This window comes from Nerophis ophidion, linkage group LG19 (assembly GCF_033978795.1).
Source record: "Nerophis ophidion isolate RoL-2023_Sa linkage group LG19, RoL_Noph_v1.0, whole genome shotgun sequence".
Lineage (NCBI taxonomy): Eukaryota > Metazoa > Chordata > Actinopteri > Syngnathiformes > Syngnathidae > Nerophis > Nerophis ophidion.
Genome location: NC_084629.1, coordinates 31271064 through 31292314, shown reverse-complemented (window position 1 = coordinate 31292314; position 21251 = coordinate 31271064). Strand labels below are relative to the sequence as shown.

General features: G+C 40.7%; 1 protein-coding gene across 4 annotated transcripts; it reads right to left on the bottom strand.

Annotated features, from left to right (window-relative positions):
* Nucleotides 1–1578: 1578 nt before the first annotated feature.
* katnal1 (katanin p60 subunit A-like 1) lies at nt 1579–20901 on the bottom strand. 4 transcript variants are annotated; one of them, XM_061879816.1, is made up of 12 exons: nt 20585–20901; nt 20309–20515; nt 20028–20201; nt 19795–19958; nt 16656–16821; nt 13965–14074; nt 13800–13905; nt 13579–13737; nt 12786–12912; nt 12581–12715; nt 2298–2424; nt 1579–2215 (listed from the first exon to the last, which is right to left on the bottom strand). In XM_061879816.1, exons 3-12 carry the CDS (start codon nt 20187–20189, stop codon nt 2017–2019), a joined length of 1455 nt encoding a protein of 484 aa, XP_061735800.1. In that variant the 5' UTR covers nt 20190–20201; nt 20309–20515; nt 20585–20901; the 3' UTR covers nt 1579–2016. The 4 variants fall into 4 exon arrangements, with proteins under 4 accessions (XP_061735800.1, XP_061735801.1, XP_061735798.1 ...); XM_061879817.1 differs by having other exon boundaries at nt 20309–20456; XM_061879814.1 differs by lacking the exon at nt 20309–20515 and having other exon boundaries at nt 20585–20899.
* Nucleotides 20902–21251: the final 350 nt, after the last annotated feature.

Below are 21251 nucleotides of genomic sequence, written 5' to 3'. Positions count from 1 at the left end.
GACGAGGTTGGTACTAGGTGGGGATTGAACCAGGGACCCTCGGGTTACGCACAGCCACTCTGCCACTGCGCTACGCTGTTTGAATTCTGTCGCACTAATAAGATATAGTGCGTCTGCCTCACAATACGAAGGTCCTGCAGTCCTGGGTTCAAATCCAGGCTCGGGATCTTTCTGTGTGGAGTTTGCATGTTCTCCCCGTGAATGCGTGGGTTCCCTCCGGGTACTCCGGCTTCCTCCCACTTCCAAAGACATGCACCTGGGGATAGGTTAATTGGCAACACTAAATGGTCCCTAGTGTGTGAATGTGAGTGTGAATGTTGTCCGTCTATCTGTGTTGGCTCTGCGATGAGGTGGCGACTTGTCCAGGGTGTACCCCGCCTTCCGCCCGATTGTAGCTGAGATAGGCGGCAGCGCCCCCCGCGACCCCGAACGGGAATAAGCGGCAGAAAATGGATGGATGGATATACAGGCCACTTTGGATAAAAACAACAGTTATATACATTACTTAAAACAGCTCTCTTAACTTTTTAACCTCCTACCCCGGAAGTCAAAAGGAAAACAGGCATTCTACGAGGTCACCTTATTTTTTTGCTACTGTGCTAGGTCTTTGCGGTTTTATATTTGGTTAAGTTTAATCAGTGGTGTGCCGTCAGGGCCAGCAACATAAATCATGATCATTACTTAATAACATTTTATTTCTAATTGACTTTCCATAAATATATAAAATTATTCATCATATTCCCTTCAAGCCGTATTAGGCTCAAGTGTTGCTCTTTTAAGTTAGAGCTTTTATCCAATCAGAATTCAGCTAGCTAGTTGCCAGTGCTGTATGAATTCCGCCGGAGGCCTTCTGACCTGACATTAGCAGCGGTTGTGCAGTTTAACGAACGGAGGACATTCAATTAACAGACAGTTGCGATACTCACTTTACACTCCCGGGTATCCAATCACAAGTTGTGTTTTACGAAAACAGAATGTGGCACCGGAGCCATACCCGGCCAACGGAGAAATCAGCGGTACTCACTTTTTTAACCACCAAAGTAGCGGAGCAAAACGTTGATTAGGTGGCAAATATAATGGTTTTCTTGCCACTTACACAAGCGGTATAGTGAGTTCAAATATATTTTTTCACATTCAATATGTATTTTTTACAATTATTTTTATTTTGACAGTACTACGGGTTCATTGATTTTCAAACACGCCAAAAAAAAGCCCTTTTGGTACAATAGTGACAAATTGAGTTAATTCAATGCCCAGTAGGGCGCAAGTGTGTATTTGTATAGTATTTCACAAGCCGTGGCCATGTGGCAAAATAAAATATGGTATTTTGAGAGGTATTTGTTGAAGTCGGACTAAGTAGGACATCACTCATGGCTAGCCACAGTGTTTAATGAATTAACTAATCAAGAGCTCTAAATGCCTGATTATAGAAATGAAAAGAGCAAACAAAAATATGTACCTTGTTTTTGTTTCAACGACCAATTAGGGCCAGCAATTATAGGAACATCAAATGGAGTATCTCGTTGTCCTGATAGATAGCTCACAAGCAGTAACAAAATAAAAACAAAATTTACTGTATAAATGTATGGTAGTATTAATTTAATGTGTCTCTTCAGATATCTAGAAAAAAACGTAAACAACAAACACTCTTATATCATTAGACAGTGGACATTCACCATGGTCGTAATGTTGTTTAAGAATTTGTTGATTGCGTGGAATTGATTATTGATCCATTGTGTCTGGAACCGATTGAGTTCAAATAGAGTGCAACCAGCAGAGGCGCTGCTCATTCACTCTCATCTGCTACGTAACATCCATCGTCCATGTCGTCAATCAAGAAAATGTCCATCCTTCGTGGACACAGGATAAATTAGTGTTATGTTAGACATTATAACACCAACATTCAATCATTATTTTTTTAAATAAATGGGTTGAGAATGTAAACACTGGTTTTGTATTCATTAACAGCTAGGATGAAGATTCAGGCGCACATGGGATTTAAGTTCTTTCCTTTCTCTATCCCGACCCAAATTCCGACATCCAAGCTTTGTATCTTTCCAGGTCTGCCGCGGAGACGGATTTGGAGATCTTTTTTAGTGTCAAGCTGAAGTCCTCCATCTTCACGGGCATCTGCAGCTCTTCTTTGGACAGCGCTCGGATCTCCTCGGGGCTCAGGCCTTGGATGCGCCGACGCATGGCCATCATTGACGCGTCTCTGCAGTAAACGACACAAAAAAAGTCCTAAACTATCGAGAATCTGTGCTTCTTTTGCCATCTACTGTATATGCCGGACAAACCTGCAGACGTTGGTGATGTCCGCCCCGGAGTAGCCTTCTGTCTTCTTCGCTATGTGATCAAGGTCGACATCAGCGGCCAATTCCACCTCCCGCAAGTTGATCTTCAAAAGCTCAGTGCGACCCACAGCTAAGCACAAAAAACAAACCATTGCACACATACAGTATTGTTAAGAGATATGAGAACAAAAATGCACCCCAACAGCATTTCCTTCGCCATTATTATTAAAAATAATAATCGATTACATCAGGGGTGTCAAACTCATTTTAGATCATGGGCCACTTGGAGAAAAATCTACTCCCGAGTGGGCCGGACTGGTAAAAATCATGGCACGATAACTTAAAAATAAAGACACCCTCAGATTGTTTTCTTTGTTAAAAAATAGAACATGTACATTCTGAAAATGTACAAATCATAATGTTGTTGTTATTTTTACACTTACAGTTGCAGTTGATAGTAGTCTTGTCCATATTTATACTTTCTGAATAAATGATGTGATAATGTTCATCAGTCAACTCATTGGTGTTAATTTTCAATCTATCAAGATAAAAATAAAAAATAAATCTAAATCAAATTACAGAATGTTATTGATGTAGTTTGCTCATTTTCCTCGACTGGTGCACTAACATGTGGTTTATTTGTATTTTTTTACATATGTAGCATCATCTACAAAGATACAAATAATTGCTATTGCAACATCTAAGGGACACATTTAGAACAGCGGTTTCTTTTATTAAAACAATTCGGCTCATTCTTACAATTAGCAAACTCATCTTGCTGGTAAAAAACCTGTACCTGTACCTTTGACACCCCTGGATTACATTTCTATATACATTTTTTAAAGTTAACTTAAAGTTAAAGTACCAAGGATTGTCACACACACAGTAGGTGTGGTGAAATGTGTCCTCTGCATTTGACCCATCCCCTTGTTCACCTCCTGGGAGGTGAGGGGAGCAGGGAGCAGCAGCAATGGCACGCCTGGGAATCATTTTTGGTAATTTAACCCCCAATTTCAACCCTTGACGCTGAGTGCCAAGCAGGGAGGTAATGGGTCCCATTTTTATAATCTTTCGTATGACTCGGCCGGGGTTTGAACTCACAACCTGCTGATCTCAGAGCAGACACTCTAACCACTAGGCTTCTGAGTAGGTGTTTTGTAGTGACTTTGGCCAGAGACATAACAACAATTGGCGATACTAAATGATTTTTGAATCTTTGGCACTTAGTTGACATGGTTTTGCTCCATTTGTGCATATTTTTTGTGTTTTTATATAACTTTCTACTTTTATCTTACAAAGCTACTGCTGTACTGTTGGTGTATGTCCTGGCTACCATGACAATAAAGGTTTTGAACACAAATCTTTCTTACGGTAGCTAACTATACTAAATAAATAAAATGGGTGAATTGTGTTAGTTGCTGTGGTAGAATCCACATTATTACTGTCATGCTTTTATTTTGAAGGTTACTTTTCTCTGGACTGAATCAGGGAACTAACTAGACACAAGTTAATGTCGCTGTTGTCATTTTACGCTCCATAGCAACATTGATGAAGTAAACAATACTACAACACAAACAGACCGATATTTCTTAGAAATGAACTCTTTGGTTCTCAAATTTTATGCTGACAAATTTGGTCAACGTCAACCCAAAGGGGCTGTTTGCAGCCTTTATGTGGATTTCGAGAGGGCCCTAACTTTCCAAAGTGTTAAATATATTTAATCCAGCCCTTTGTGGGGCTTTTGGTACATAATGACGTCAATTACGCCTGAACTTAACACAAACGTACACACATTTGCTTTGTGTGGTTTTAGCTAATGATGGCGACTTTGTCAAGTCCTGCTCCTAACATTAGCTATCATTGAATGTATATACATTAGCTTTGTCTGTCATTGTGTGAATGCTCCAAAGCATTCACACACATTTTTTTCTTCTTCTTCTTTGTCTTCTTCTTCTTCTTTTTCCTACAGATTTTGGCACGCGCTAACGTTCACATTTTCCATCCAATTCAAACCATTTCTACTTCAAACTGTTCGGTCGCAGGCTTTCCCTTGACAAATTCCAAACATTCCCAGAATTCCCAGTTTCTCGGGACATTTTTCCCATGCAAAAATGAATTGGCCATTTTCCAAACTTCAACCATTTCCACTTTTTCAAGCGATTACAACCATTCCACCTTCAACATATTCCACTCATCCTGAACATTCAAACTATCGTTTTTCCACGTTCAAAAATTTTCCAGGAATTCTCAGAATTCACGATTTTCACCCTTTTTTCTGTTGAATACTTTTTCCACATTTTTCAACCTACTTCAATCGTTTCACCGTCAAAACATTCCTCTTAATCAGGACAGGCAACAAAGTTGTTTTTTTAACTGGAAGATTTCTCGGTTTTCCTGAAATTGCAGCAATTCCGTAATACCATTTCTCAATTCAAAATGCAACATTTCAATCAATCAATCACAGTATCATGTTAGATCCGCTCGACATCCATTGCTTTCCTCCTCTCTAAGGTTCTCATAGTCATCATTGTCACCGACGTCCCACTGGGTGTGAGTTTTCCTTGCCCTTATGTGGGCCTACCGAGGATGTCGTGGTGGTTTGTGCAGCCCTTTGAGACACTAGTGATTTAGGGCTATATAAGCAAACATTGATTGATTGATTGATAGTCAGCCACCAATTGTGCAAGTTCTCTCACTTAAAATGATGACAGAGGTCTGTACTTTTCATCATAGGTACACTTCAACTGTGAGAGACAGAATGTGAAAAAAAAAAATCCAGGAATTCACATTGTAAGAATTTTAAAGAATTTATTTGTAAATTATGGTGGAAAATAAATATTTGGTCAATAACAAAAATTCAATTCAATACATTGTAATATAACCTTTGTTGGCAATAACAGAGGTATAACGATTACTATAGGTCTTTACCAGGTTTGCACACACAGTAGCTGGTATTTTGGCCCATTCCTCTATGCAGATCTTCTTGAGAGCAGTGATGTTTTGGGGCTGTCGCTGAGCAACATGGACTTTCAACTCCCTCCACAGATTTTCTATGGGGTTAAGGTCTGGGGACTGGCTAGGCGAATCCAGGACTTTCAAATGCTTCTTACGGAGCCACTCCTTCGTTGCCCGGGCGGTGTGTTTGGGATCATTGTCATGCTGGAAGACCCAGCCATGTTTCATCTTCAAAGCTCTCACTGATGGAAGGAGGTTTTGGCTCAAAATCTCACGATACATGGCCCCATTCATTCTTTCCTTAACACGGATCAGTCGTGCTGTCCCCTGAGCAGAAAAACAGCCCCAAAGCATGATGTTTCCACCCCCATGCTTCACAGTAGGTATGGTGTTCTTGGGATGCAACTCAGTGTTCTTCTTCCTCCAAACACGAAGAGTTGAGTTTATACCAAAAAGTTCTATTTTGGTTTCATCTGACCAAATGACATTCTCCCAATCCTCTGCTGTATCATCCATGTGCTCTCTGGCAAACTTCAGACGGGCCTGGACATGCACTGGCTTAAGCAGGGGGGCACATCTGGCACTGCAGGATTTGATTCCCTGTCAGCGTAGTGTGTTACTGATGGTAACCTTTGTTACTTTGGTCCTAGCTCTCTGCAGGTCATTCACCAGGTCCCCCCATGTGGTTCTGGGATTTTTGCTCACCGTTCTCATGATCATTTTGACCCCTCGGGATGACATCTTGCGTGGAGCCCCAGATCGAGGGAGATTATCAGTGGTCTTATATCTCTTCCATTTTCTGATAATTGCTCCCACAGTTGATTTTTTTCACACCAAGCTGCTTGCCTATTGTAGATTCACTCTTCCCAGTCTGGTGCAGGTCTACAATTATTTTCCTGGTGTCCTTTGACAGCTCTTTGGTCTTGGCCATAGTGGAGTTTGGAGTCTGACTGTTTGAGGCTGTGGACAGGTGTCTTTTATACAGATAACGAGTTCAAAAAGGTTCCATTAATACAGGTAACGAGTGGAAGACAGAAGAGCTTCTTAAAGGCCTACTGAAATGAGATTTTCTTATTTGAACGGGGATAGCAGGTCCATTCTATGTGTCATACTTGATCATTTCCCGTTATTGCCATATTTTTGCTGAAAGGATTTAGTAGAGAACATCGACGATAAAGTTCGCAACTTTTGGTGCTGATAAAAAAGCCTTGCCTTTACCGGAAGTCGCAGACGATGACGTCACAAGGGTGAGGGCTCCTCACGTCCACACATTGTTTATAATGGGAGCCTCCAGCAGCAAGAGCTATTCGGACCGAGAAAACGACAATTTCCCCATTAATTTGAGCGAGGATGAAAGATTTGTGGATGATGATATTGATAGCGAAGGACTAGAAAAATAAAATAAAAATAAAAAATTAAGTTAAAAAAAAAAGGCGATTGCATTGGAACAAATTCAGATGTTTTTAGACACATTTACTAGGATAATTCTGGGAAATCCCTTATCTTTCTATTGTGTTGCTAGTGTTTTAGTGAGATTAAATAGTACCTGATAGTCGGAAGGGTGTGTCCACGGGTGTCTTGAGGCCAGTCTCTGAGGGAAGTCGACGGCAGCTGCATGGACGGCGCAAGCTCAGCTGATATCCGGTAAGAGGCAACTTTTTACCACAATTTTCTCACCGAAACCTGCCGGTTGACAAGTAGTCGGGAACCATGTTCGCTTGACTGCTCTGATCCATAGTAAAGCTTCACCCCCGGGAATTTTAAACAAGGAATCACTGTGTGTTTGTGTGGCTAAAGGCTAAAGCTTCCCAACTCCATCTTTCTACTTTGACTTCTCCATTATTAATTGAACAAATTGCAAAAGATTCAGCAACACAGATGTCCATAATACTGTTTAATTGCGCGATGAAAAGAGACGACTTTTAGCAGCAAACGGTGCTGCGCTATGTCCTGACAGTCCGTGACGTCACGCGCACGCGTCATCATTCCGCGACGTTTTCAACAAGAAACTCCTCAGGAAATTTAAAATTGCAATTTAGTAAATTAAACTGGCTGCATTGGCATGTGTTGCAATGTTAATATTTCATCATTGATATATAAACTATCAGACTGCGTGGTCGGTAGTAGTGGGTTTCAGTAGGCCTTTAAAGAAGAAGTTACAGGTCTGTGAGAGCCAGAGATCTTCCTTGTTTGAAGTGACCAAATACTTATTTTCCACCATAATTTACAAATAAATTCTTTAAAATTCCTACAATGTGAATTCCTCGATTTTTTTTCACATTTTGTCTCTAACAGTTGAAGTGTAGCTATGATGAAAATTACAGACCCCCTGTAGCCCTAAATCACTAGTGTCTCAAAGGGCTGCACAGACCACAACGACATTCTCGGTACAGAGCCCACACAAGGGCAAGGAAAAACTCATACCCAGTGGGACGTCGGTGACAGTGACAATGATGAGTATGAGAAACCTTGGAGAGGACCGCATATGTGGGCAACCCCCACCACCACCACCCCAGGGGACCGAAAGCAATGGATGTCGAGCGGGTCTAACATGATATTGAGAAAGTCCAATCCATAGTGGATCCAACATAACGGTGAGAGTCCAGTCCAAAGTGGATCCAATATAGTAGCGAGAGTCCCGTCCATAGTGGAGCTAGCAGGAAATCATCCCAACCGTTTTGAAAAATCCCTACGACAAGACTCATTCAGAATATTCACATTTTATAGTATTTTCAAAAAAATCCCCCCTTTTCCCGAATTTCACAAATATCCATGAAATTCCTATTGAAATGAATGGGACATTTTTCCAGGTTGAACAATTCCCACATTTTTCAACCTATTCAAACCATTCCAACATCACCACGTTCCACTCAACCTGGACATTCAAACTAACACTTTCATCAATGGGAATTTTTTCCAGGTTGCACAATTTCCACATTTTTCAACCTATTCAAACCATTCCAACATCAACACGTTCCACTCATCCTGGACATTCAAACTAACACTTTCCCCAAGTTCCAAACCAAATTCCGTTTTTCCTGGAAATTCTAACTCTTTTAACATTCCAACTATTGTGGTTATCATTGAATGTATAGACATGAGCTTTGTGTTTTGTTAGCTAATGATAATGGTTCAACTAAGTTTAGCTACTAACATTAGCTTTGTGTGTCATTAGCTAATAATAACAAATCAGCTAAGTTTAACTACTAACATGAGCTATCATCGAACGTACAGACATTTACTTTGTGTGTTGTTAACTAATGATAGCCATTCAGCTAAGTTTATCTCCTAACATTAGCTGTCATTGAACGTATATACATCTGTTCTGTGTGTTGTTAACTAATGATAGCCATTTAGCTAAGTTTAGTTACTTACATTAGCTATCATTGAATGCGTAGTCCCAAAAAAAAAATGAGAGAATGCAGGGAGCCAAACCAATTTAATGTACATCAGTATATGCTGAGCTATATGAAAAAAAATATATATACTTCTTATCTTTCATTTTAAGGGTGACAAATTAAATACTGGTTAGTATTATATCTAATATACCTCCTTGATGATAAATGTATTTAATATTCAGAACAACGGCAATAAAAAACTAGCAGCAGGCCAAGAAAGGCCCTCAGGCCCCACTTTGGACACCCCTGAGCTATCGTAACAACATGACTGTCAGTTGTGAGTTGCTTCTCTGGGACTGCTTATTTGTGTGCACGTGTGCACGACACAGCAGTGAGCGACAAGCCTGAATGCCAAACAAATTCCTCAGACCGACGAGCATTTTCTAATAAATATAATTAGTAAATGTGAAAAATTGAGACATTAAAAAACATATGTGCTATGTTAAACCAGTCAGTCGATGAGTGTTATATTTTTTTGTTGAAAAAGTGTAACTTTGAACCCCTTTAAGCAGACATTTTCTAGCGATAATGGCAACACGGTGACTTGACGAGGTCACCGACACAAGCTGGAGTGACTCGGCCAGGGCCGATAACAAATTTTGCTGGATGATATATTTTCCCATATATTATTGCTGACAGACAGTATTATTATCAGCATTATTTTGTGACCAAATCAAGCACTAATGTAAGTAAGCATAATATACAACAATAATGCAAGTAACCATTTAAAAGATTATCAACTTTTATTCCTCATTAAAGTAGAGTTTTTTACCATTGTACTGTCATTAAATAAATAAATAAATGGGTTGTACTTGTATAGCGCTTTTCTACCTTCAAGGTACTCAAAGCGCTTTGACACTACTTCCACATTTACCCATTCACACACACATTCACACACTGATGGAGAGAGCTGCCATGCAAGGCGCCAACCAGCACCCATCAGGAGCAAGGGTGAAGTGTCTTGCTCAGGACACAACGGACGTGATGAGGTTGGTACTAGGTGGGATTTGAACCAGGGGCCCTCGGGTTGCGCACGGCCACTCTCCCACTGCGCCACGCCGTCCCTAGAAGGCAAATAACTTTTGGCTATCCTAAATAAATAAACAATATATATATATATATATATATATATATATATATATATATATATATATATATATATATATATATATATACAGTTTGTATTTCATCTCTGTAAGCAAAAATTCAACTTGAATCAATAGTGACCATCTTACAGTTGTCAGGCTTGCCACTGACTGTTTGTTTGTGTTTTAGTTTTTCCTCTGTGTGTGTTTAATATTTCCTGTTTTTTAGTTCCTGTCAGCGCTCTTATTTAGTCTGTTTCCTGTTTTTTTCCCTGTGCACTGTTTTCCCCTAAGATGCGGCTGATTGGCACCTGGCCACACCTGGTGTCAATCAGCCCACTCCTATTTGTACCTGCTTTGTCTTCCAGTCAGTGCTGGATTATTGTATTGTCACTTCTTGTTGCTCTTGTCGTTGATACCTGTCGTGTCGTATCATGTCCTGTCAATGCAGCGTTGCAGTAAGCTACATTTGATTGTGGTTTTTAGCTAACTGCCTTTTGTTCCCTGCTTCCAAGTTTGTTTTCATATTACATGTACAACTTCTGTTTTCTGCTTGATACCTGCTAGCTGTCACGCTATGCCCCTTTTTGTTTTTGCTAGCTTCCATGCTAAGTTGCGTTTATTTTCTAGCTCTCATGCTAGCTCTCTTAGTTTGTTTTCCGCCTACGTGCGTGTTTTTTGTTGTACCCCTTTGGTTTGTTCTTGTTGTAGTATTTTTATTAAATCATGTTTTCTCACTCCATGCCTGCCCCCATCTCTGCATCTTGGGGTTAGTCTACAACTAACTCTTGACAGAAGTGCTTTTTCCCCCCAGTTGGAATAATTAGGTTGGGCGTTGTCTTTTTTTTGTTGACTTCACGGCACTCCTGCTTGTTAGTGTTGATTGGCTCAAATTGCCCATCCGGTTTGAAGCTAAATATTACCAGAATGGGACATTTGTCTTTGTAATCATATTGTTTCCACTTAATTATTCCCAGCAGGCCGAAGACATTAAAACAATGTCGAGAACTTGTTGAATTAGGTCCTGCCGTTGAGCAACTCAAACTTTACATTCGAACGACATACCTTTTAACGACGTTTATGTGTCAGTTTGTGACGTTGATTTGACCATCAAAATTTGGTCATTGTTGGTCCATGTTGTCTCGATTTACAAATACAACTATTTTGGCAGTGTTGTTTCAAAGTCAGTTTTAAAAGGACAAATACACTATATTGCCAAAAGTATTTGGCCACTCATCAGAATGATCAGAATCAGGTGTCCTAATTGCTTGGCCCGGGCACAGTTGTATAAAAACAAGCACTTAGGCATTAAGACTGTTTCTACAAACATTTGTGAAAGGATGGGCCGCTCTCAGGAGCTCAGTGATTTCCAGCGTGGAATTGTCGCAGGATGCCACCTGTGCAACAAATCCAGTCGTGGTGTTTCCTCCCTCCTAAATATTCCAAAAATCAACCGTCCGCTTTATTATAAGAAAATGAAAGTTTGGGAACAACAGCAACTCAGCCACCAAGTGGTAGGCAATGTAAACTGACAAGAGAGGGGTCAGCGGATGCTGAAGCACAAAGAGGTCTCCAACTTTCTGCACAGTCAGCTGCAACAGAGCTCCAAACTTAATGTCACCTTCCAATTAGCCCACGTACAGTATGTAGAGAGCTTCATGGAATGGGTTTCCATGGCCGAGCGGCAGCAACTGAGCCATGGCCGAGGAGCAGCAACTGAGTCGGATGCAGTGGCGTAAAGCACGTCGCCACTGGACTCTAGAGCAGTGGAGACGCGTTCTCTGGAGTAATGAATCACTCTTTTCCATCCGGCAATCTGATGGACGAGTTTGGGTTTGGAGGTTGCGAGGAGAACAGTACAATTAGGACTGCATTGTGCTGAGTTTGAAATTTGGTGGAGGAGGAATTATGGTGTGGGGTTGTTTTTCAGGAGTTGAGTTCCAGTGAAAGGAACTTTAAATGCTCCAGGACACCAAAACATTTTGGACAATTCCATGCTTCCAACCTTGTGGGAACCATTTGGAGCGGGCCTCTTTCTCTTCCAACATGACTGTGCACCAGTGCACAAAGCAAGCTCCATAAAGACATGAATGACAAAGTGTGGTGTGGATGAACTTGACTGGCCTGCACAGAGTTCTGACCTGAACCCAATAGAACACCTTTGGGATGAATTAGAACGGAGACTGAGAGCCAAGCCTTCTCGACCAACATTAGTGTGTGACCTCACCAATGTGCTTTTGGAAGAACGGTCGAAAATTCCTATAAACACACTCCGCAATCTTGTGGACAGCCTTCCCAAAAGAATTGAAGTTGTGACAGTCGCAAAAGGTGGACCAACATCATATTGAACCCTATGGGTTAGGAATGGGATGGCACTTTACAAGTTCATATGTGAGTCAAGGCAGGTGGCCAAAAACTTTTGGCAATATAGTGTATGTTTAATTGATGTTGTATCAATTTCTTGTGACTGCTGGGTTGGTACTTTGCAAAACCTCTCACTAGCGGGTCGCGAGTGGGGAGGCGATGTCCGTAAACCCTGTGTGCGAAAGCTAGCGGTCCTGCTCTCCGTCCACCAAGACAAAGATTGTGGATGATTGAAAAGAGGGCTCACCTTGTTCAGGTAATTCTACTGGTTAATAAACATAAGACCTCTTTCTCCCCGTTTGCAGCGAGAGACGGAGAAACCAAACACACACACAGCAATATATCGATGCCAGCAGAGTTATCGACCTCAATTTAATTTATGGTTCAATAAATTGACTTATGGACTCAGGCCTATGAGTGACCAACGCGTGGAAGTAGTACCGTCAAATATTACGCTTGAAATGTGCGCAATTGAAAGAGTCACCTGTTGGCAGAGGGATGTAGATCCGCTTCTCCAGTCGCCGCCGCAGTGCCTCGTCGATGTCCCAGGGGAAGTTGGTGGCGGCGAGCACCATCACCATCTTGGAAGGGTCGTCGCTGTCCTGGGCGCCTCCCACACCTGCACGAGACCAACATTAAACTCTCCCATAATTGGACATGGGATGTGAACAGAACAGAACCTCGCTTACCATCCATTTGAATCAAAAGCTCGGATTTGACCCTACGGCTCGCTTCGTGTTCATTTGACGTTCCTCTCCTACTACAGATGGAGTCGATCTCATCGATGAAGATGGTGGTGGGCGCGTAGAAGCGGGCCTGTATGAACAGTACAAACACCGGACTCTTATCACAAGTGTTTATCACATTATTTATATTCATTACTCAAGGTGCACAAAACAATTGATTCACATCTGAATTACAATTCTTATTCATCCCGATTCTAAATCAATTAATGAGTTAAAAGTTAAAGTTAAATTCCCAACGATAGTCACACACACTAGGTGTGGTGAAATTATCCTGTTCAACCTCTGGGAGGTGAGGGGATCAGTGAGCAGCAGCGGTGGCCGCGCTCTGGAAATATTTGGTGATTTAAACCCCAATTCCAACCATTGATGCTGAGTGCCAAGCAGGGAGGTAATTGGTCTCACTTTTATAGTCTTTGGTATGACTCAGCCGGGGTTTGAACTCACAACCTTCCAGTTTCAGGGCGGGCACTCTAACCACAAGGCCACTGAGCAGGTCTAATTTTCAAAAATCTTTTTTTTTTTAAAATAACAATACATTTTTTAATAGATGTTTTAGGCCATCTTCATGTTTTGAAATAGATTCATTATAATAATAATACTAAATAATACATTGCGAGAATCGGTTTGAATTGAGAATCGTGGAATGGAGAATCAATTTTGAATCGAATCATCGCCGCAGGAATCGGACTCGGATTGAACCATTCGGAACCCAAAGAGTCAGACCGTATTTATTTACCATTTCAAAGAGCAGGCGCACAAGTTTCTCCGATTCGCCGCGGTATTTTGAAGTGAGCGTGGACGAGGACATGTTGAAGAACGTCGTCCCACATTCCGTCGCCACGGCTTTAGCTAACATGGTCTTTCCTGTACCTGGCGGGCCCACCATTAACACGCCCTGTCATGAAAGAAATTATATCTATTAGACAAATAATATCAATGTGTTTACTGTATGCGTACCTTCCAGGGCCGTCGAATACCCTTGAAGAAGTCGGGCATCCACATGGGCAGCACCACAGCTTCTCTCAGCAACTTCTTGGCGTCCTCCAGATCAGCTATGTCGTTCCTAGCCGGGGAATTCTGTCAGTACGAGTAACAAATGTGTGTGTGTGCGTGCGGTCATACCAGTGTACATTCAAGTTGCGAGACACGATGTCTCGCTCCAGTGACTCCACCAGTTCGTTGTCATGTCCACCGCCATCAAACTTTTTCTGGTCTTTTTCACCTTTCTTCCACTAATGGGGGAAAAAAAGCAAGTGCTGTGTTTGTTTGTGTTTAAATGTCTACAGGTTTGTACACAACTTGTCTTTTAGGCCATGTCCACATGAACGCAGATACTTCATAAACGCATACTTATCTCTGCGTTTAGGTACACGGAGATGCATACTTTTGTCTTTAAAAACGCAGACTTTTACAAACGCTGGCCAAAATGTAGAGATCGAAAACTTTCCGCTTAGCGTATGTGTGTACACAAACGGAGACTTCTGACGACGTCACCGTTGTGCGCTGTCATTTCCAAGCTCAACAACACTGCCTTGCTGCCTTGAAACACACTAAAAGAGGAATTACTGTATGTTTCAACGTAAACATGCTGCTCTTTTCACTCAACATTAATGAAAAACACACATAAAAAAGTGCTGTCAACTGTTTTGGATACGATCCCTGTGGAATTTCCCCCTGAAGGGACAACTTTGACAAGCAAGACTTTTTGCTCTGTGTCATAAGAAAGGTGCAACATTATCTTATGTTTGTAGTCTTTGTTTAACGAAAAATCATGAAGGTACACTTACGTGTCTTGCTGCTATTTTTTGTAGATAGAGCCGGATGCAACTGTGCTCGCGTGTAAAAAGCGACCAAACAACTAAAATAAAAACATAATGTATCCTTCTTGTAGTGTTTACTGATGTTAAAGAAAATATACAATTAAAAACATGCTCAGTGGCCTTGTGTTTAGAGTGTCCGCCCTGAAATCGGTGGGTCTTGAGTTCAAACCCCGGCCGAGTCATACCAAAGACTATAAAAATGGGACCCATTACCTCCCTGCTGGGCACTCAGCATAAAGGGTATGAATTGGGGGTTAGATCAACAAAATGATTCCCGAGCACAGCCACCGCTGCTGCTTACTGCTCCTCTCACCTCCCAGGGGGTGAAACGAGGGGATGGGTCAAATGCAGAGGGTAATTTTACCACACCTAGTGTGTGTGTGACTCAGTGGTACTTTAACTTGAACTTCATTACACATGTAACATATCACTATATCCATGATTAATTCTGTATAATTCCCTTAAACATGCAAAATGGTTTCCTGGGCTCGTTAGTGCTTCATGATTTTAGAAATAAAGTACACTTCACTGCACACGTAATACACAGTGACGTGCGGTGAACTAAACACCAGGTGAGGCATACATACTTTTTTTTCTTTTTTAAATTTTTTTTTTTATGTGCAGCTCTAGTCATTGTTGATTTAAGTTGCACATTAGAGTTACAGGGAAAAAAAGGGAGTTATTCGCTTTCATAAAAACGTTATCATAATTATATTATGATATGATAAATGGGTCCAAAAACTATTTGATAAAGTTGTTATTTAATACTTTTTGGTCCCATTTGCTTTTAACAAAATAAATCAAGTATTGTGTGTGAAATTTACCTTTCTGTATTTATATCTGAAGCAGCAATAGCTATCCTCCATGAAAACGTACTTTGTATGATTGCATTCATTTTGTCATAAAGTCCAGTTTAGAGAAGTATTTAATCTTGGTTACAGCATATAATCCTCCATATTGGCAGAAACATTTAATTCCATTTCATTCCAAGAAATTAAACAATATTTTTGCATCTGACAAAAAAACACCCACAAACGCTGGCTTACTCTAATAAAAATGCCATGTTTGTTATAAATACAGTTAAAAAAAATGAAAAGAAAAAAATGCTGGAGAGACCTGTGTCTGCTAGCTTGAGCGCCCCCACTTCTCCCAGTGTGGCAAGTCAGAGTACTGCTGAGGCATTGAACTGCAAGTTGACAATACATCGCCTCCTACCTTGAGGCAGAGGTACTTGCTGCCTCAAGACCTACCTTTTCCACGTGGCAACAAGCATGAACCCCCTCGCACGCATGCCCAATGCACACTGTGTGTAGCCGTGGATGCACCGCCTGTGTCTGCCTCACTTCTCATCTACTGCATTGTTTTGATCAGGACACATGGAATTTCCGCGATGTTGACTATGAAAATTATCAAAATAAACAGGAACAATACCAAAATTCCATAGAAAGCATAAACCAAAAGAGAAATATTTAAACTTATTTTATTTTATTACTTAGTTTTGGAACATATCATGGTTAAGCCACCTGGTGGCAGGTGAGGCCCTGCCTTACTTGCTTCCCCTGACAGCACGTCACTGGAAATACATCACCATGTTGCTGAACACTTTATTTTCTATGAGTGTAGGGTTTCAGCAGCACAGGTGAGCATTCGCTCTTTAATAATGTTCACAGGGCTCTGTGTACATGCAGGCTGTTTTTAAAGATAATGTCATTGTACGTCTAAAGTCAATCAAAATAAACATAATAGGAGGTGTAATGCCACCAAGTCAGCTATTGCTGCTTTATTTCCAACTTCTGATTGGACAAAATGTGCATGGCAGCAGGTGAATGTGTTTGTACAGTTTTAAAACTACACTTGTGTGGATGGAGATTGTTTTAACCCCAAATATGTGGTTTTGAAGCTTTCCTTGTTCGTGTGGACATGGCCTAAACAGCAAGACGCAGTGTCTCTCAACTTATAACTGCTACTTACATTACATTACATCCAAACTGACCTCATCATTAGATTTTGTGCTGCGAGTATCTCGGACTCCCGGCTTGTCTCCTTTCGACTTAGCCTGGCCACGACTTTCCTGACTGTCCCCTCTGTGATGCAGAGCAGGTGACTCTTTCTTCTGCTGCTTCACTCCGCTACTGGGACGCTTCCCGACAACGGGATTCCTTAAGGGGGACACACATTTACCGGAATCAAACAACGCAGCATTGAGAGGATGTAGATCATATGCGCACAACACTGCTCAGTCTTGTGATGATGCCTCTAGTCTCGTCTGTTGGACCGGTGTTGCTCTTCTGGCTTGGTCTGTGAGTCATTACATTGCTGTGCACAAGTATTGGGACCCTACTAGCCGTTGTGTTTTATGTCAGCCATTATAAAAACAATGAAGGATACGTACTAGCACATATTATCTAGCAGCCAAAAATCTTTACAAAAACTGAGCGGCACAAGGAAGAATGTACTCAATTTTGGCAAGTATCTAAGTTGATAGTAGTTTGTTAACAAAAAAAAACACAAGTCCAACGTTCCACCATTTTTTCTGTTTTAGTTTGGCTGTGGGAATCCAATCAATCATTCCATCAAAGTTTATTTATATATCCCTTAATCACAAGTGTATCAAAAAGCTGCAAGAGCCACAACAACATCCCACATCAGGCTGAGAAAAAAACTTAAGAAACAATAAGAAACTTTGGAGGGGCCCCTAAATGTGGGGACCCCGCCCTTGGCAACCGGTGCAGTGGATGTGGAGTGGATCGAGTTAATAATATGAGAGTCCAGTCCATATTGTGGGCAGCAGGGGATCATCCTAACTATTTGCTTGACTGCAGTAGTTTATTCCAAGTAAATCATGTATTTGTACGAGCATGTGTGTAGGGTGCAGCTAAATGCTGCTGTCTGTTGATTAGTCAGTGTGTAACTATTATACTACTTCTATTGCTACAATATTAACAATTAAGCTGTAAATCTTTAAGAAAAATTATATTTTATTTTAAGAAACCAAGATTAGTGTTTTTGAAAAACGGTTGTATATTTTTGAAAAACTAAATTGTGTATTTTTGACAAAATGTATTGCATTTTCTGAGAAAAGTTGTATTTTTAAAAACAAAATTGCATATTTTAGAAAAGTGTGGGTATTTATAAAAAAAAGTGTATACATTTGAGAATTTTTAGTTTTTCTTATGATACAAAGTTGCATACTTTTAAGCGTTTTTTGTATAATTGAAAAATGTTTTTTTTGCAATTTTGAGAATTTTTCATATAATTTGAGAAACTAAGTTGTACATTTTTGACATATTTGTATATTCGCAAAATGTTTTTGTGAAATTTAGAGAAAAAAAAATATTTTGAAAAACAATGTTGTATATTTTTTAAACGTCTTTGTATACTTTTAAGAATTTTTTTGTATATTTGAGAAATGTTTTTGTAAATTTTTGAGAAAAAAAAGTAGGATATTTTGAAAAACTAAGTTGCATTTTTTGGAATTTAAAATTTTTGAGGGGAAATTGTTTTCATTCATATTTCAAAAAATATTATTCTTTTAAAAAGTTGTAAATGTGTGAGGGAAAATGTTGTATGTATTTTTTTAAGTATTATATTTTTGAGGAACATTTTAAATAATTAGAGGAGATATATTAAGATAATAAACACATGTACCGGTAATTAAACTTATTTAATAGAGGTGATGAACTACTTGTTAATGTTATTAAGAGTTAGCAATTTCTTACCGTGTCCTTTTTATTTTTGATTGCTATAAATCATTTAGTGCAGTTGGAGTCCTCACTGTCACACCTTGACGGACGTGTCTGAACAGCACAATTAAAGCAAAAAAGCACAGAGGCTCTGGCAAAATTCATAATTATCGACCACATCTGTCCAAGTTTGTGGTTGCGGCACCGAACATAAGACCATGTTGGTGTTTATTTTTTATTGTATTTTGATTAGTTTGTCTGAAGAATGTATTTTTGTACGTCTTTCCATGAGAGTTGTAGCCACTATACAAGGTCATTAAAGGCCTACTGACACCCACTACTACCCACCACGATTGTTTATACATCAATGATGAAATATTAACATTGCAACACATGCCAATACGGCCTTTTTAGTTTACTAAATTACAATTTTGAATTTCCCGGGAGTTTCGTCTTCGAAACGTCGTGTAATGATGACGTGTACGCAAGACGTCACAGGTTTTTAGGAAGTATAAGTGCTGTGCACACACTCAGCTAAAAGTCGTCTGCTTTAACGGCATAATTATACAGTATTTTGGACATCTGTGTTGCTGAATCTTTTGCAATTTGTTCAATTAATATTGGAGAAGTCACAGTGGAAAGATAGAGTTGGGAAGCTTTCACCTTTAGCCACACAAACACACGGTGATTTCTTGTTTAAAATTCCTGGAGGTGAAACTTTCCTATAGATCAGAGCGCGGTCAAGCCAACATGGATCCCTACCAAATGTCAACCAGCAGGTTTCGGTGAGAAAATTGTGGTTAAAAAGTCAGTTCTTACCGAAGAAAAGCTGAGCTTGTGCCGTCCATAGCTGCCGTCGACTCCCCTGAGACACTGCGCGTCAACACACCCGTGGAGACACCCTTCCGACTATCAGGTACTATTTACCTCACTAAAACACTAGCAACACAATAGAAAGATAAGGGGATTTCCCAGAATTAACCTAGTAAATGTGTCTAAAAACATCAGAATCTGTCCCAATACAATCGCTTTTTTTTTTTTACTTTTTTTTTTCTAGTCTGTCGCTATCAATATCCTCAAACACGAATCTTTCATCCTCGCTCAAATTAATGTGGAAATTGTCATTTTCTCGGTCCGAATAGCACTTTTTGTTGGAGGCTCCCATTAAAAACAATGTGAATATGTGAGGAGCCATCACCCGGGTGACTTCATCATCTGCGACTTCCGGTAGAGGCAGGGCATTTCTCTTAACACCGAAAGTTGCAAACTTTATCGTGGATGTTCTCTACTAAATCCTTTCAGCAAAAATATGACAATATCGCGAAATGATCAAGTATGACACATAGAATGGACCTGCTATTCCCGTTTAAATAAGAAAATCTCATTTCAGTAAGCCTTTAAAACATTGCTCAAGCCCAAAGTGGCCTTATTTTTGCGGCTTGCACTCACCTGTGCTCCGCCGGCGTGGGCGGCGGCCATGCTGCAGGCTCCTCGGTACCACTCCCTCCGGACTGAGGGACCTGTACTGTCACCGGCTTCTCTGACTTGAAGGCTTCAAGTAGTCCCATGATACTTGTAATCTGCTCCCACTCTTCGGTCAGCTCCTGTCTCACCTGAGGACAAATGTCCAAAACGACGAGTTAATATCGAATTGAAAAAAAAAAAAAGCAAAAGATCCCCACCTGCTGCCATCTGACTTTAAGTGCTGGGTCTCTGAGGGTCTGGCAGTGCTTGTGGATCTGCTGGAGGACGCCCTGGTAGTAGACTGTGGAGGAGTCATAGTTGCCCAGCAGAGCGTACTCGCGACCCTTTTTGGCGTTGTCATAGATCTCGGACAGATTCATGTTGCATGACAGCTGCATGACAAAAAACACAGGGAGAATATGCACTTCATTAGGTACACCTGCACTATGGATTGGATACAATACAGAGAGTGTGCATTTACGCATAGAATGATGCTCACTTTGATAGTTATTACTGTACTTATGCTGTTCTGCCATTGTCATACAGCCAAATAATAAGGTAGCACACGAATGCACCTGTTAGCCCCATCCATCCATGCTCATGTAGCTAGCTGCTGTTGCTAATAGCATGCCTGGCTTCTAGGCCTACTAACACAACAACAAGCCGGCTGGTGATTATTAACGAAGACGCCAACCGCTCTTATCGTCTGTCAAAAGAACAAAGAGAACAACAAGACGTGTAATTAATGTGTACAACTAAATAAAAGTCGTCATACCTGCGTGAAATATGTTTGTGGTGTCTTTTGGAACCCCACTCAAGCGAGTGTTGCCATGGCCGCGGAGAGACGCCTCGTCAGGAATACAGATGGCCCCCTCGGTGTGGTGCGTTCACGGGATTTTAGTAAATGTTGGTTGCTCTGGTTATCCGTCGATAGATGCAGATGGTAAGTATTAAACGTCACATCAAACGGCGTATTGTCGAAAGTCATGTTATATGTGCGCTCTTTCAAATGGATCTGGTTCAACTATTCGGTAAAAATGCACGCGTCAAAACAATAATCCGGGTTTGACCTCGTTCTTTTGTTATACTCCGAGGTTTGATGAACGCGGCATAAGCAATTCCGGCGTTAGCCACAGTGAGGCGCTGTTCGACTATTCACGTAAAGCGGTCGCTGAACATGTGAAATATACAGCAGTGGTTCTCAAATGGGGGTACGCGTACCCCTGGGGGTACTTGAAGGTATGCCAAGGGGTACGTGAGATTTTTTTTTAATATTCTAAAAATAGCAACTTTTCAAGGATCCTTTATAAATATGTTTATTGACTAATACTTCAACAAAATACTACTCAGTGGCCTAGTGGTTAGAGCAGGGGTCACCAACACTGTGCCCGCGGGCACCAGGTCGCCCGTAAGGACCAGATGAGTCGCCCGGTTTCTAAAAA